Source organism: Scardinius erythrophthalmus (assembly GCF_964197995.2).
Source record: "Scardinius erythrophthalmus genome assembly, chromosome: 18".
NCBI lineage: Eukaryota > Metazoa > Chordata > Actinopteri > Cypriniformes > Leuciscidae > Scardinius > Scardinius erythrophthalmus.
Window position 1 is genome coordinate 30,302,880 of NC_138238.1, and position 14,380 is coordinate 30,317,259.

General features: G+C 38.2%; 1 protein-coding gene across 5 annotated transcripts in view; it reads right to left on the reverse strand.

The window, feature by feature from the left end:
• Positions 1 to 8,133: 8,133 nt before the first annotated feature.
• Positions 8,134 to 14,380, reverse strand: part of raraa (retinoic acid receptor, alpha a) — a 202,345-nt gene continuing 196,098 nt past the window's right edge. For all 5 annotated transcript variants that reach the window (XM_081393226.1, XM_081393227.1, XM_081393229.1 and 2 more), the window contains 5 exons: positions 13,990 to 14,150; positions 12,357 to 12,533; positions 10,795 to 10,999; positions 9,214 to 9,372; positions 8,134 to 9,107 (listed from right to left, as the gene is read on the reverse strand). In XM_081393226.1, coding sequence (XP_081249352.1) covers positions 8,905 to 9,107; positions 9,214 to 9,372; positions 10,795 to 10,999; positions 12,357 to 12,533; positions 13,990 to 14,150 — 905 coding nt within the window. In that variant the 3' untranslated portion in view covers positions 8,134 to 8,904. The remainder of the gene's footprint in view (positions 9,108 to 9,213; positions 9,373 to 10,794; positions 11,000 to 12,356; positions 12,534 to 13,989; positions 14,151 to 14,380) is intronic.

Consider the following 14,380-nt stretch of genomic DNA (forward strand, 5'->3'; position numbering starts at 1 on the left):
CTCAGCGCCTCTGCCTCGCGAGTGGATGATAGCCCTGAAGACACCTAGCAATGATGTACCTTTAGTGGTAGTATACCTTTAGTTAAGTTATCGCAGCGCGCTAAGAGACAATGTTGTCGGAAAATAAAGCCCAGGTATATTCATAATGGAGATTCCAAAGCTCTCTTCTTTGGTCAGAACCATGGAGAGCGATCGCGGATTTACTTTTACAATGCAACACAATATTTAAAGAGCATCAAGCTATTACAATCTATATTATGTATACGCACAGATAATATAACAGCAGGCTATATTAGTAAATATTTTTTTATTCAGTGATTGGATAACGTTTTTTTATTTTATTTTTATTTAACGTTTTTAATTTAAGGCCCACCCACAATTGGTCTGGCTTATCCAAAACTGGAATCCTGACGCCGTGCCTGGTTGGTCGTGCCAGTTTTGTGGTTATCAAATGTGTAAATAGCATCGCAAGAAGTAGCCTACACATGACAAAGCCAGCACTTTGGTCATCATCTTTCATTATTTCGGCAAATGTCTCCCACACTTTGCTCTTTCTATTTGTGTATTTGCGGAGCTTCCACTCCCCAGTCTTCACCTTTTCTCTTGCCGCCTCCATCTCTACCTGCAGACTGAGCTCGTGCGTCATCTTCGCGCCAGTTATTCAGCCAATTAAGTGTAAATTAAATTTAAAACGTATTCATAGAAAATTGTGTCTAGAACTATATCAATTACAAAGGTTTAATTGGCATCTTTATTTCAAACGATCCGACCGACCGCGACCCGAATATCATTTAAAATATTTTTGGATGACTCGTAACCGCAGGCACCCGCTCATTTCGGATCAACCCGCGCATCACTGGTTGTTGTTGATGAGAACAGTAACGTTAGCCACGAAAGAATGTTGGTAAGTGGAGCAGTACAGCTATCTAACGGTATGCTGCTTAGGCTAATCCAAAATAATAATTCGGTACATACACAATAAACTAAGCAAAGAGTTTTCAAATACGGGATTATTACGGGAAAATTTTTAAACGGGAAGACAGCAGGAAATAAGTCTGACTAAGGGAGAATCACGGGGTAAACGGGAGGGTATGTCGAGGTTGGTTACAGCAAGCTACCTAGGCTACAAGTAAGCTAGACTAATTATCAGCTAAAAAGAGTGCAAACCAAAATAAAGAATGATTTCAAATCAACTTTATAGTGGTAGTCATGGAGTTATTTAAGCCAATTATGGTTGATTGTCACAGTTTATACAATGACACAATTCTGTGCATGGTACATCTGTCAGTGGTTGGGCTTCACCTACACAACAGAACGGGTATAAGATGGAATATGGTGGAAAAATATTTTAGTTAAAGATGGCTGTTTTTGAGCTATTTAACAAAATTATTTGTGGTCAGAACTGCAGTAGTCTTAATACAAATGTCAAGATGAAAAATGTGATTGAATATTATCTAGTAATGTGCGCTTTCTGTGTTTATTTATCTGAATATAATTCAGTTGTTTATCTAACACGGACAGGACAACATCATATCTCTCCACACCCAAATGACTAGAGGTGATCGTTGACAATCATCACATCAACAGCACCATGATGGAGCAGGTCAAGATCACGGAGTTGCTTAGTATCCACATCACAGATGACCCATCTCGATCTATCAACACCACCAACAGAACCTGGCCAAGAAAGTCCAAAAACCTCTGCACTTCCTCCCACAGTTGAGGAAGGCTCATCTCCCAAAAATCCATCCTCTTAACTTTCTATAGGGGAATCATAGAGAGCCTCTTCCTTCCACCCCCACCCTCCAGTAACCTAAGGGCAGCTGATTGACTCTTGCACAAATACACTGGTAGTTTACACTATGATGCTGCTACATTGTTTTATTTTTAAATTTGCTATGAACATTTGACCCCACTTACACTGCCTTTGCTACTTGTCATGTCATGCACTTACACAATTAATACTATATTAATTAGGGATAAGGCACGATTTTCAAATATTCGATTAGCTGATTTTATTATAGAATAGGATGTGCGGGATGATTGTCTTTAAAAAATCCCCATGTTTTAGTTGTGGTTATAAGTTGCAATCCTAAATTCACATAAAATTTTTATACATTTAATAAATATATTCTTAATATTTGTTGTTTTTGTTTGTGTTTAAGCGTGTATATGTATATCAATATTAATTTTGAGACTTGAAATGTAAACTCTCAAGGGTTGGATTTCTAAATATATGTTGGTTATGTGTCTATTCAGAATGACTTCTGAGCAACAACCTTTTTTTTTTTTTGGGTATGTCATATGCATCACTTGCATATCATTATTCATTCACGTGAAAACATGTTTAACAGTACCAGACATTAGGAAAATATGACATACGGATGTGCATTGTGCCGTTACAGTCAAGTCAAGTTTATTTATATAGCGCTTTTCACAATAGAGATTGTATCAAAGCAGCTTCACAGTATTAAATTAAAATAATACATCAATGTTTGTTTCTAGTGGAAAACGTCCACGTTTGGTAATGCTGATCAATAGTATTGTTGATTGATTAATTAAATTAAATATCCCCAACTGAGCAAGCCATAGGCAACAGTCCATTGCATTAATAAAAATAATTTGTGTGTAGGCTACATTGAACAGACTTTGCCCAACTTGTCTGGGAAAGGAGTTACAGGGCTTTTTACATTTGAGGCTAAACGGATAAAACACCTCATTTTTACTTCAGTATTACTGAACTACATTACTAAAATTACATTTTTTAAGATTAAAGCAAAATTAAAATTTAAAGAACGCAGCTTCTTGGTCACTGACAAAGATTACTTTGCCTCCGCTGTAGAAACAAGCGGGAAGGAAGTCGACCGGAAGTTGAAGTCGACCGGGTGCCGCCATCTTGTAGCAGAACTTCACTTGCGTTAGCAATCCCATTGACTTCCATTCATTTTGGCGTCACTTTGACAGTGAATAACTTTACATCTGAGGCGTTTGAAGACTCCATTTGTCCATTTTTTATTTCTAAAGAAACACGACAATGTATAAAATGCTCCATTACCTTGTAGCTTATGTTATGGCCCCGTAGAAGCAGTTTTTGTAAAAGTAGGCTAACGATTGCGTCATAACCACGCGACTCTCTGTCGCACACTAGAGAGATTACCGTATGGGCGGGAGGAGAAGCTCGCGGGCAATCGGGGAGACGTGGAGGCAAAATGACAATATAATTAATCAGAATACTTAGCAAAAGTTTCTCCTGCTCCAAGCTCATGGACAGCTCCTAATCACACTCTCCGTCTCTGCAAGATTCGGAAGGGAATGATTCAGATTTCTCTTGGCACAGCTACTAGAAGACAGACGGGTTGCTCACGTGGTCCGTGTAACGCTTTGCTCGGTTTGAGTCTGCGCGTCAGGAAAGGAAGTGCTAAGAAATCGCTGAAAACGGGCTTCACTTGTCTCAATTGAGTTCCAATGGGGTCGCTGTGTCCATTTCTTTTACTGTCTATGTGTAGAAACTGTGTTCATTATTTATTGGTTGTCAAGGAAACGGGAGGTTTTCTAACGTTATGATTAGTACTCCTACTTACTTGCCGGTTTAAAAAAGTAAGAGTTTGTAAGGACATTTTGCGTCAAATGTGCAAACAACAAAGTTGGAAACAATGTCTGCAGTACTTATACGATTTTATTACATGGCCTCAGCAAAAAAAAAAAAAAAAAACGTACACAGCTGAGAGGTAAGTATTAAATTCGTAATTTCGAGGTCCGGCCCACCGCCTCAACCATAGACTGTAAAAAATGGTCTCAACCAACTGGCAGAACTCCACCCACCTCGCTCCTCGCGCCCACACTTCATGTGATTGGCTTACAAGTAAACAATCCCCCACGTGGGGTGCGTTCTTGTGATTGGCTAAAACAAGGGAGGTATCTGATTGGTCACAGGTCATTCCCTGTTTAAAAAAAGGCATTTGTGTGTCGAGCCAAGTCAGGGGAGTCTCAAAATTCACACACAAATGCAGTGAAGTTCACAGACCGCAAGCAGTTTGTAAATCAAGATAGATTTGTGTGTGCATCAGAAATACATTTCTGAATCTTGTCCTGAGCATTTGTGAATCTTGTGTGCATTTGTAAATTTTGTTTTCATTTCTGAATTGTGTGTGTATTTATGAATTTTGTGTGCATTTCTGAATTTTGTATGCATTTATGAATCTTCTGTGCTTTTTAAATTCTGTGTGTGCATTTGTGAATTTTGTGCGCATTTGTGTATCCTGTGTGTGTATTTATGAATCATGTGTGTGCATTTGTGTATCCTGTGTGTGCATATGTGAATGCAGTTTGTGCATTTATCTTTATTGAGACTCTTCTAGCTCCATAGTAGGAGTCCTCTCGAGTCATCTCTTCACAGGGGTTGGGGCATCTGAAGTCTGGAACAATGGAAGAATTCATTAAAAAATAAATTTCTATACAGTAGCCTATGTGGAACAACAGCAAATCCTCAGCTGTCTATAAGCGAAGCAAAGCTTCAAGATTTGTATGTTTTATGTCTATTAGCTTTGAAGCATACTAGTGATGGGTGCTTTCGAAACATGCTTAGTGAAGCTTTGAAACTTTTTGCGAATCATTTGCTTCGAACCAGTGATTCGGAGCACGTATCAAACTGCAAAAGTCACATGATTTCAGAAAACAAGGCTTCATGACGTCTTGAAGTCTTGAAACATTTCGAAATATATCAAAATTTCAATGGTTAAGATCTAGGGGCCATCTCTGTGAACCCATGATGAACCAGTGTCTATATTTTTTTCTGATCTCAGATAAATTTGATAAAATATGACAATATTATAAAGAGACTAAATAATTAGATAATTTGTTAATTTCATTTAATAGATTGCACCTTCAATAAAACATTTGCAATTGGTTTGTAAAAGGTGATTTTGGATTTTATGCATGTTTGAGCTGCATGTACACTGTTCTGACCAGCAGGCGTCAGCAGCGTTTGGATTTTCAAGCACTTTGAAACAGTGAATATAATTTTTCGAAGCAATTGTTCAATTGATTGAAAGTTTCAAAAAGCTTTGTTTCCCTAATCACTAAAGCTAACATATATATTTTAGTTTACACTTAAATTTGACTAACTTGCAGTAGATACTGATACTTACAGTAACATTTATAGTCACAGACCAAAAATACTAAGGGTGTACTCATGAGGGGCTTTCACACTGGAGGAACGTTTTCATAGTTCCTATAACTATTGGCTGAAGTACCCATTTTTTTTATTTAGATGGCGGCTTCCCAAGGACCACGTTAGCAAAGTATAAAAAAGAGCTGGTCAGAAGAGCGCACAGCCTGTGTTTGATCAATGTATCTGCATAAAAATCAAACAGGGCACAGAGCCGGGAACTTGTGAACGTTCAACGGCGGTTTTATAAGACGGCATCCTTAGATCCAAAGATTCTAGTGGCTTAAATGAAGGTTCGCACACAGACAATCAGGTCCTCTGACGGCACCACTGATTTTGTATCTGGTATAAGAAGCGGAGCCCCTTTAAGGAATCGAATGGCAAGAAGGTGTGCCCTCAAAAGCCGAAATGGACACCAAATACACTTTCAACGTGGAATAGGAGCAACCTTCCTCCAACAATTCCTGCAAAGAAGTCAGTATCCCCGCAATTGGGGACTGATACGGGGATAAAGACCTTCGCCTGTGTAACGGAGGCCAGCTAATAGTTGCTGTGCGAGTAAACCTCACTCGTCTGATCTCAATAGGTGCTCTAGCAACAGACGCTAGAGGTTGCAGTCTTTAACCTACTTGTTGGAGCGCCTGACTCTCACGCCGGAGACCTGGGTTCGAGGCCCGCACAGAGCGGGGCGAGCAGGACCCGGGTGGAGGGGTTGCATTGGTGCCGTGACCCATATGGGAGTGAGGTTTATGGGGGTGAGTGTAACGCAGGCCAGCTAGTAGTCGCTGTGCGAGTAAAACCTCACTCCTCTGATCTCAATGGGCACTCTAGCGACTGACGCTAGAGGCTGCAGTCTTTAGCCTCCTTGTTAGAGCGCCTGACTCTCATGCCAGAGACCGGGGTTCGAGGCCCGCGCAGAGCGGGGCGAGTAGGACCCGGGTGGAGGGGTTACACCTGCACCAAGCTCCAAATATGCGCTACTTCAATACATAAAGCCCCCTTGTCGATGGTGCCCTATTACTCTGTATTGTGGCCACGACATTGATTGGGAGCCCCACTGCTATAAGATTCTCCCTCTCAGCAGGTAGGCCCATAGAAACCACAACTCCGGCCGAGGGACAGCAGGTTCTTGCATTAGGGAAGACACCATGGTGTCCCTGACTACAATGTCATGATGCTTGCTGGTCAGCGAACACATGATATGCACATGAGGGCGGACCCTTCTTTACCTACCCTGCCTATTGTATAGGCTGTCTGTGTGTCTGCCCGGATCCCCAAGCAATGGGCTTATGAATGTGGTGTTATGGTGTTCTAGTAGCACAGCGAAGAGCTGAAGATTATGCAAGCGACCGAATTTGTGGGCAGGTACAGTAAGACCCCCCACGTCAGCATGCCTCATTGGCCTTTCACGCGTGAATAAATGGCTGCATCCGAAAACCTAGCCAGCTGACTTGTCAGCCCTGTCAGGCTATGACTTAGCAGGCAGCGTTTATGCATGAAGATACCTCACAAAACTGATTTCAGACAGACTTCTGAGGCAGCGTCACGATTTAATGATCGATAACAAAACAGAGAGAGAGCTTTGGTGACAACCAATTGAATATTGAATTACTACAATACTAACTTCTTGCTAGAAATGTCATCAAAAGTGGGAGAAGTTGGTCAAAATGTACACTTTACACACAAACTGACCACCAACATCAAATTTCAGACGCCATCTTTATTTTTTAGCTCAACGGTCAGGGAATGGAACACACAGGATTGTGGGATATCAAATGCAGCGAAGGATCCATCTATGCTGCCTTCAAAGATCAATCAGATGAAATTATCTCAGGAGACAAGATGTGGCACGATCATTGGATTTGGACGTGCCTTGTTACCTTCCTACCTTGGTATCCTGCTATTTTCAGACGCAGCCAATGTGTCTTCAGCCAATGGCGCGACATCCCATGGTCATGTTGTACCGAGTGAACCGACTGAAAGGGATTGCCTTTTGGGGGCACTAAATCAGCTCTTACTTAAGAGAAGGGTCGAACCAGCACAACATTAGAAACTGCCAGTGATTTAAGAAGGCATTCGCCATTTCTAAAATGCAGTGTAAACACAGTTTATAGTCTGTATATTTACTCCATAAATTGTGCCTATATATTTACTCCAAGAACATGGAAGAATAGATAGACTGAATCCGAAGTCCAGGCACTTCTTAACCTTTATGCTAAAAAGGAAATCCAACATGTCTTTGAAGGAAACAAGTGAAACATGATTATGTATTTCTGCTCAGCTAGCGACAGTGGACATCAACCACACGGCAAATGCTATAACACTTTTTCGAGTGCCGTTTACTCTCTTTGTATTAGAGTTCTAATAACATATTAGATAGAAATGTTAAACAGATCATAAACTAATGAAGATGGAGAATGGGGAGTGTTGAGTGCTCAGGCTCTTGCATTCTCAGAGCCGTCAAAACAAAAGTCCACCGCGCCATCAAAATAAAAGTCCTGCACAACAACCAGAGCAGCAGGACGTACAAGTAAGCACTTACAGACTTCAGAGTTCCAGCTAGTGGTGCAAATTCAACCAGGAAAATGTCCCTTGTAAAAAATGTATTTCTCGGAGGACAAGTTGTGTACTACTTTTTGTCCAATGAAATGCTCTCTAGAATGAAGGCCTCAATATACTTCAAGCAGAGTTGAAAATTTAAAGAACGAACTGGTGTGGCATAATTTCAAACAAAATCTGTCCAAAAGTGTTTTTGTAGTCAGCGCAAACTTTTTGGAAGACTTTAATATTGTATACATTTTTTGACATGGAAATCTTTTTAGGTTCATTTGTTAACTCAGTTCGACAAGGCCAGACACAAGAAAAACAGAAGGCTATAAACTACTGCACAACTTTTTTACGGTAGAACTCCCGTTTACCCCTGAGTGAAGAACGAAGAACAACTTTGCAGAGAACTTTGAGAAATCTCATTGATGCAAGAACCTTTTCGGTAATTTATTTCTGAAATATTAAGCAAAACACAGTGTAATAAAATATGATATGAAATGAATCCTTGAGGTATTTGCTAGTAGCTTAAAGACAAGAGCAAGAAGAACACATTACACAAATTGTTTGTTGCGACCATTTTTATATCTTCTGTGCACAATTTTGTGAGTGAAAATTAATAATCTTTTCAATGTTTTTTTTTCTCAATGAAAAACATCATCATCAGTCTGAAATAAAACAATTCACTCTTTGCCCTTTCACAGGCATAAAGAGGAAAACGTGAGGAAATACATTTGCATCTTTACATCAAGTCCATGTTTCATTCAGTTCTCAATCACAATCATTCCATGTCTTCTCTCTATATATTTATATATATTTTTTTTTTAGTTGGTAGGAAATCAGTCTCTGGTCATTGGAAACAGAAGTCCCAGGCCATAAGAATCGGAAACAGAAGAAAAGGTCCTTTAATTCCTTCTATACGTTTGTCCATTCATTCTTGCACTTTTTTGTCTTCACCCTCCAGCGGTCTTCCTCCCTTCATCCAAAGGGAAATCGAGGAGGAATACAATCACAGTCTGAGGAAAGAAAACAACAAAATTCCAGCGACACACCTTTGATTTCCCCTTTAGTCTCTGAGGAACACGGGCAGAGGGGCAGCAATATGAGCGCGTGCTTTTGAACGTTTCTGCTGTCGTGTCGCGGAGGGCACACAGTAGTCGATAAGTGGCTGACGATGACGGCAATGATGGTTGTCATGGCGACTGCGTGGGTGGGCTGCTCTGGGCGGAGCTTGGAGAAAGGGAGGGGCTACAACTGCCTGGAGGGGCGCCGGCGGCCCGTGAACTGACCCCGCCTGAGGAACTCTCCAAACCCTCAGAGTTCTCCAACATCTCCTGAATGAGAGGAGGCATGGAGCCAGGAATCTCCATCTTCAGGGTGATCACACGCTCTGCCCCTGAGAGAGATGAAAAATGTATTTAGTTTTCAAGTAGTCACACATGTGTTTTTCTTATAGTCTAGGAAAACAAAAGAGTAGGATTATGCGAGTGAATTTGACTCACCCTTGGCACTGATGCTCCTCAGGTCGGTAATCTTCATCAGCATCTTGGGAAACATGTGAGGTTTGTGCGGCCTCCTGTTCCTCACGTAGATCTTCAGTGCTTCCAGAAGCGGTTCCTGCAGAACATCCACCTTATCGGCTTCTTCCAGGTCCTGCCGATCTGCACAAACCATTCATATTCAGCTCACAGGATGTGGTATGAGAGCTTATATCACAAATTCAGCAAATATTGGAGATGGTGAATCTCATGAAACCTGTGAAAAATGTTCAGGGCTGCGTTTCCCAAAAGCATCGAAATCCAAAGTAGATCATAGAACAATTGATACCAATGGTTTCTAAGATCAACTTAGCTCACGAGGCTTTTAGGAAACGCACCCCAGGTCACTTTCATCCCAATATCAAAAGAAAAAAAAAGAAAAAACGTGCTTAATGCCGTTTGATTTTTTGCATTGTGTGACATGCACTCAATAGCATTTTCTCCAACAAACATGAATGAAAAAATAAATAAATCAGAACAACAACAACAACAACAACAAAAAACTAGAAAATATTAATATTAAAGAATACATTATATGATACCTTTATGCTGTTATATTATTGAAATAGCAAAATATCTATACAATCGTTTTAGTATGTATTTTACAGCCTTTAATTATGATCATTTTAAGAGTAAACTGTAAAAATAAAAAAAAGAGATCACTGTAAAAATAAATGATATAATTTTACATTTAATATTTTAAAATATTATGTAAACATATTTATTGTATACTACTGTTATATATTATTTAAACTATTTATATACTCTTAGTGTTATTGTAAAGCTTTTAATTATGATGATTTTAGTGTAAAATATCCTTTACTTTAAATGAATGCATTTAAATGGAACAAGTTTTTTTAATGCAAAATACCATTTCATTAACACTTTATTTAAAGCCTTTATGCGTAATGCATTATAAATGTATTCATAATGTATTTTCCCAAAACAATTGTAACCAAAGTTAAAATTGTTACATCTGAAATTGGTTGTTTGTCATGTGTTTTGATGCATTATACTTTCTAAAGTTGTGTGTAATGAATAGATTAGTATTATAATGTATAATAACTGTGGTTACAAATATCCATGAGACCATGCAATGCCTTATAAGGTGGCATTACAAGGCATAATAAATGCATTAAAAATACTTTTATAATGCCTTATATATAAAGTTTCTAGTTAAATATGACCTGGACATGTTTACATGAGATTCAAGCTTTTAAACAACCTCGTTTCTTTTTCATACACAGTATTTCTCTGAACAACATGAGTGCAATACCACCATCACACACTGTGTGGCACTAGAGGTCCATGTATCAAAAGACATGAGACACTTGGTATGTTTGGAATAGCCAATGAAAAAAAAAAAAAAAAAAAAAAAAAAAAAATTATATATATATATATATATATATATATATATATATATATATATATATATATATATATATATATATATATATATATATATATACACACACACAATTATATGTAAATATAACAGTCTATTTAACAGGTGTAAAACTGTAAGTCAGAATACAGTGTGTGTACCTCCACACAGCAGGCATATAGCACTGAGCAGTCCCGTCTCTGCGTCATCCATCTCTAGCGGTATTAGCTGACTGGCGAAGGCGAACACCAGGTCTGTTAGCGGACCGAAGCCAGCGTTGTGCATCTGCGTTCGGTTCAGCGTTAACCCGTCAGAGAAAGTCATGGTGTCTTGCTCAGGCGTGTAGCGGGTACAGATCCTCAAAATCTAAAAGCAGTGAAACAGAGAGGAGACGTGTTGGACTTAACTCTGCATATTAAACTGGGATGAGGGAAATCCTAAAGTGGTGGATAGTGGAGACAATGCATGGATCAACCTTTGTGAAAAAGTAGTGCACTTTTGCATACTTTTAAAAAGAGTACTTATTGTGGAAATGAATCAGATACTTTAAGCGAATGTACTTATCTGTGAACTGAATGTAATGTTTTCAGACATTAATTGCATGTTATTTACAATAAGGCACTACCAGAACAATAAAAGTATTATAGTTTAGTTTATAGAACTTTAGAGTTCTTTTTTGACCCACCTCAGTAGGAGTTAACTATATATTTATATGTAATTTCATATATATTTCTATTGTCTTTGAAGGTTAAAGTTCACTGCTGAATGTACTGAAAAGTATATATTTGTATTACACATTTGTAATGATGAAGTTGAATTCATTTAAAATATATTAACTTTAAATATAATATTAAATAACACACTACAGTTGAAATTATAATCAAGTACTTTATAACTTTATATCAATACACTTTATTTAGTATGTTTGTCAACACATCAAAATAAGTGTACTTTTTTTAAAGCATGACACGAGATTATTAAAACAATAATATGATCTTTAAAGTAAAACTTTTGATAGATTAAGTGTTAAGCAGTCACGTAAGCATACTATTTTAAGTACATTTAAGTGCCTTTTATTTTGATATTATATTATCTGCAAGCAGTGTTTGTTAAGTTACTCTTCTTCAACAGTGTAATTAGATTACTCTAATGAGTATTGTATTACTTACTAATTACTTCCCAAATCCCATATCAACCTCAACCATACAAGAATAGATATATAAAACTGCTATTTTAATTCTTTCAAATAAATAATATAAAAATGCCTTAATTATTCTTATTCTTAAAATGTATGTTTTTAATGTTAAATCCACATTTGTTTAATATAGAATTGTTCTATATTGTATACAATTACATCAGAACTGTAATTAAATAACAGAAAGAATAGTCCCTTACTTTATTTTTTCAAGGGAAAATAACTAAATTGCTGTGAATAATTATTTACTAATGCATTACACGCCACTCTGTCAGCAAGTCCAGTATTTTAAAGATTTGAACATTTAAAAATATTCAAATTGACGTACGTAAAAGTACACTACAAGCTTGCATTCAATTCAATAAAGCACACTTCTTTTTCACAAGGGAATGCTTGTGGGCTTTGAACCTACAACCTTCAATGACTCCAATGTGACCCTCAGTCTATATTCAGGCTTCAGCGGTGTCATGTAACCCGCAGTAACATCCGCACCACTGCAGGCTTTGTGAATTTTGGACTCGTTCTCACCAGTATGTCGAGGCAAGCAGCCTTCAGCAGTGTGATCTGGTCTGCGATGGTGAGGGTGGTGAATCCCGGCAGCTGTTTGGCGAACTCCACCGTCTTTATGATGCACTTTGTGGAGAGCTCGCTGAACTTATCCCACAGATCCACGTCCAGTGCCACACGCCGCTCCGAGCTGTTACTCTATACACAGGCAAGGACAAAATTCAGGTAAACTAGAATGCTATGGTAAATGTTTAATAGCAGCATCAATAATGGCTGAAAGTCTGGCACGTGAAATCTGGCCATTAGCTTTGGTGGGGTCTGCTTGTAAACACAGGAGCAGAATCAGCACAGAGTTCTGGGAGTTATTGACAAACTGAGACACATATCTGTAGTTACAGCATTGATTCATCAGTCAGTGTCAGCTCATTAGTTAAAAAAACCAACACAAAGTCAAAACAATGAGGTCAAATCCTCACAGATGAAGATTTTATCGGGTGTGAAGTAGTCAAACAGCCACAGTACATGTAATCCAATGATTTTACTAGGGTTATATTTATCATGCTTTTAATGATATCCAATGCATTTCTTAGGATATTGCTTATTTATATTAATCAAAAGAACCATAATTTCAACTAGAGCTGCAAGATTGATCATTAAAAGACGTCAATTTCAATGCAATCTTATTCCTAAACGACAATGATTCGCCTGTGTCTAATAAACCTTTGATAAGTAGCTACAACCACAGCGAACATTCAAATCTGCATTGGCACTGCCACGGACCCGGACATGTATAGGTATGAAGCGGCTTCACAGCCACACGGTATCATTATTTCTGTTACAATAATTCAAATGTTCACAGACGTACTGGGATACAAGCTTATAGTTCGTGTATAAACAACACCGATGTCTACGGCAACGATCAAAATTGTGTAAATCAACTAATGAAAGTAACTTGAAGCTTCAAATAAAGATTGTATCCATTACATCGTTACACCAGTAGGTGGCGATAAGTTCTCCAGAATCGTGCAGCTCTAATTTCAACTAAAGAACGTTTTGTTTTGGTTGAAAATGTACAATGTAAAAAGTTAAATACAGTAAAAATCTAGTTGAAAATAGTAAATGAAGTCGCCGCCAATAGCCTTGTGGGCAGCACGCGACATATAGTGACATATACATATAACTTCAGGCGACCTTTCCCAATCCCGTCTCCCACCTCCTTACTGTCCACTCTATACTATCCTATCATAATAAAGGCAAATATATACATATATTTATTTTTGGGTGGAATTTCCCTTCTCTTCTCTATCCATTCTCAAAACCCTCTCTTTTGCTGACAACAGATTTATGAACAATTCTTGTTACAAAATTGGGAATATGTTTGGAGTGAGTCGGAAATTATGGAAATCCATGCAAATACGGAAAAATCACATCCCTGATTGACACTGCATTTAATCATTTTCAATTACACAGTCCAATATAGCATATATTTTTACCAAAACATGTAAATGAATATAAAATGCCACACAGTGATTTTCAGTTAACTTTTTTTGAGTGATGTGGGAATATATCACATTAAAGAAATTAAATGGGCTGCAAAATCATCACAAATCCTGGTGAACATTCAGTGTATCAGGCCGGCCTCACACACTCTTACCGTGGTGTATTTGCCGAGTTGACACAGCGAGGGGAAGGTCTCTTTGTGGGCTTTCCTGACTCTGTCAATCATCTGCTCTGTGTCTGGGCTCAGCGTGTAGCTCTCTGTGCATTCTTGCTTTTTATCTTCTTTCTTCTTCTTATTCCTGTCGTTCCTTACCGCTGCACAGACAGAAAGACAACAAAAATCAGTGCTGACTGTACAGATTCCTGAATGGCCAAGTGAAAATCCACCAAGCTGTTCTATTTAATTTTCCGTTTAACTTTTTAAAAGGTATTATAATTATGATTGTATTATTATTTATTGAATATTGATATCTTTTACAATATTAAAAACATTAAATCCAATTTGAACAAATTCCATCATCAAGTTTGCTATCACAGTGAGATAT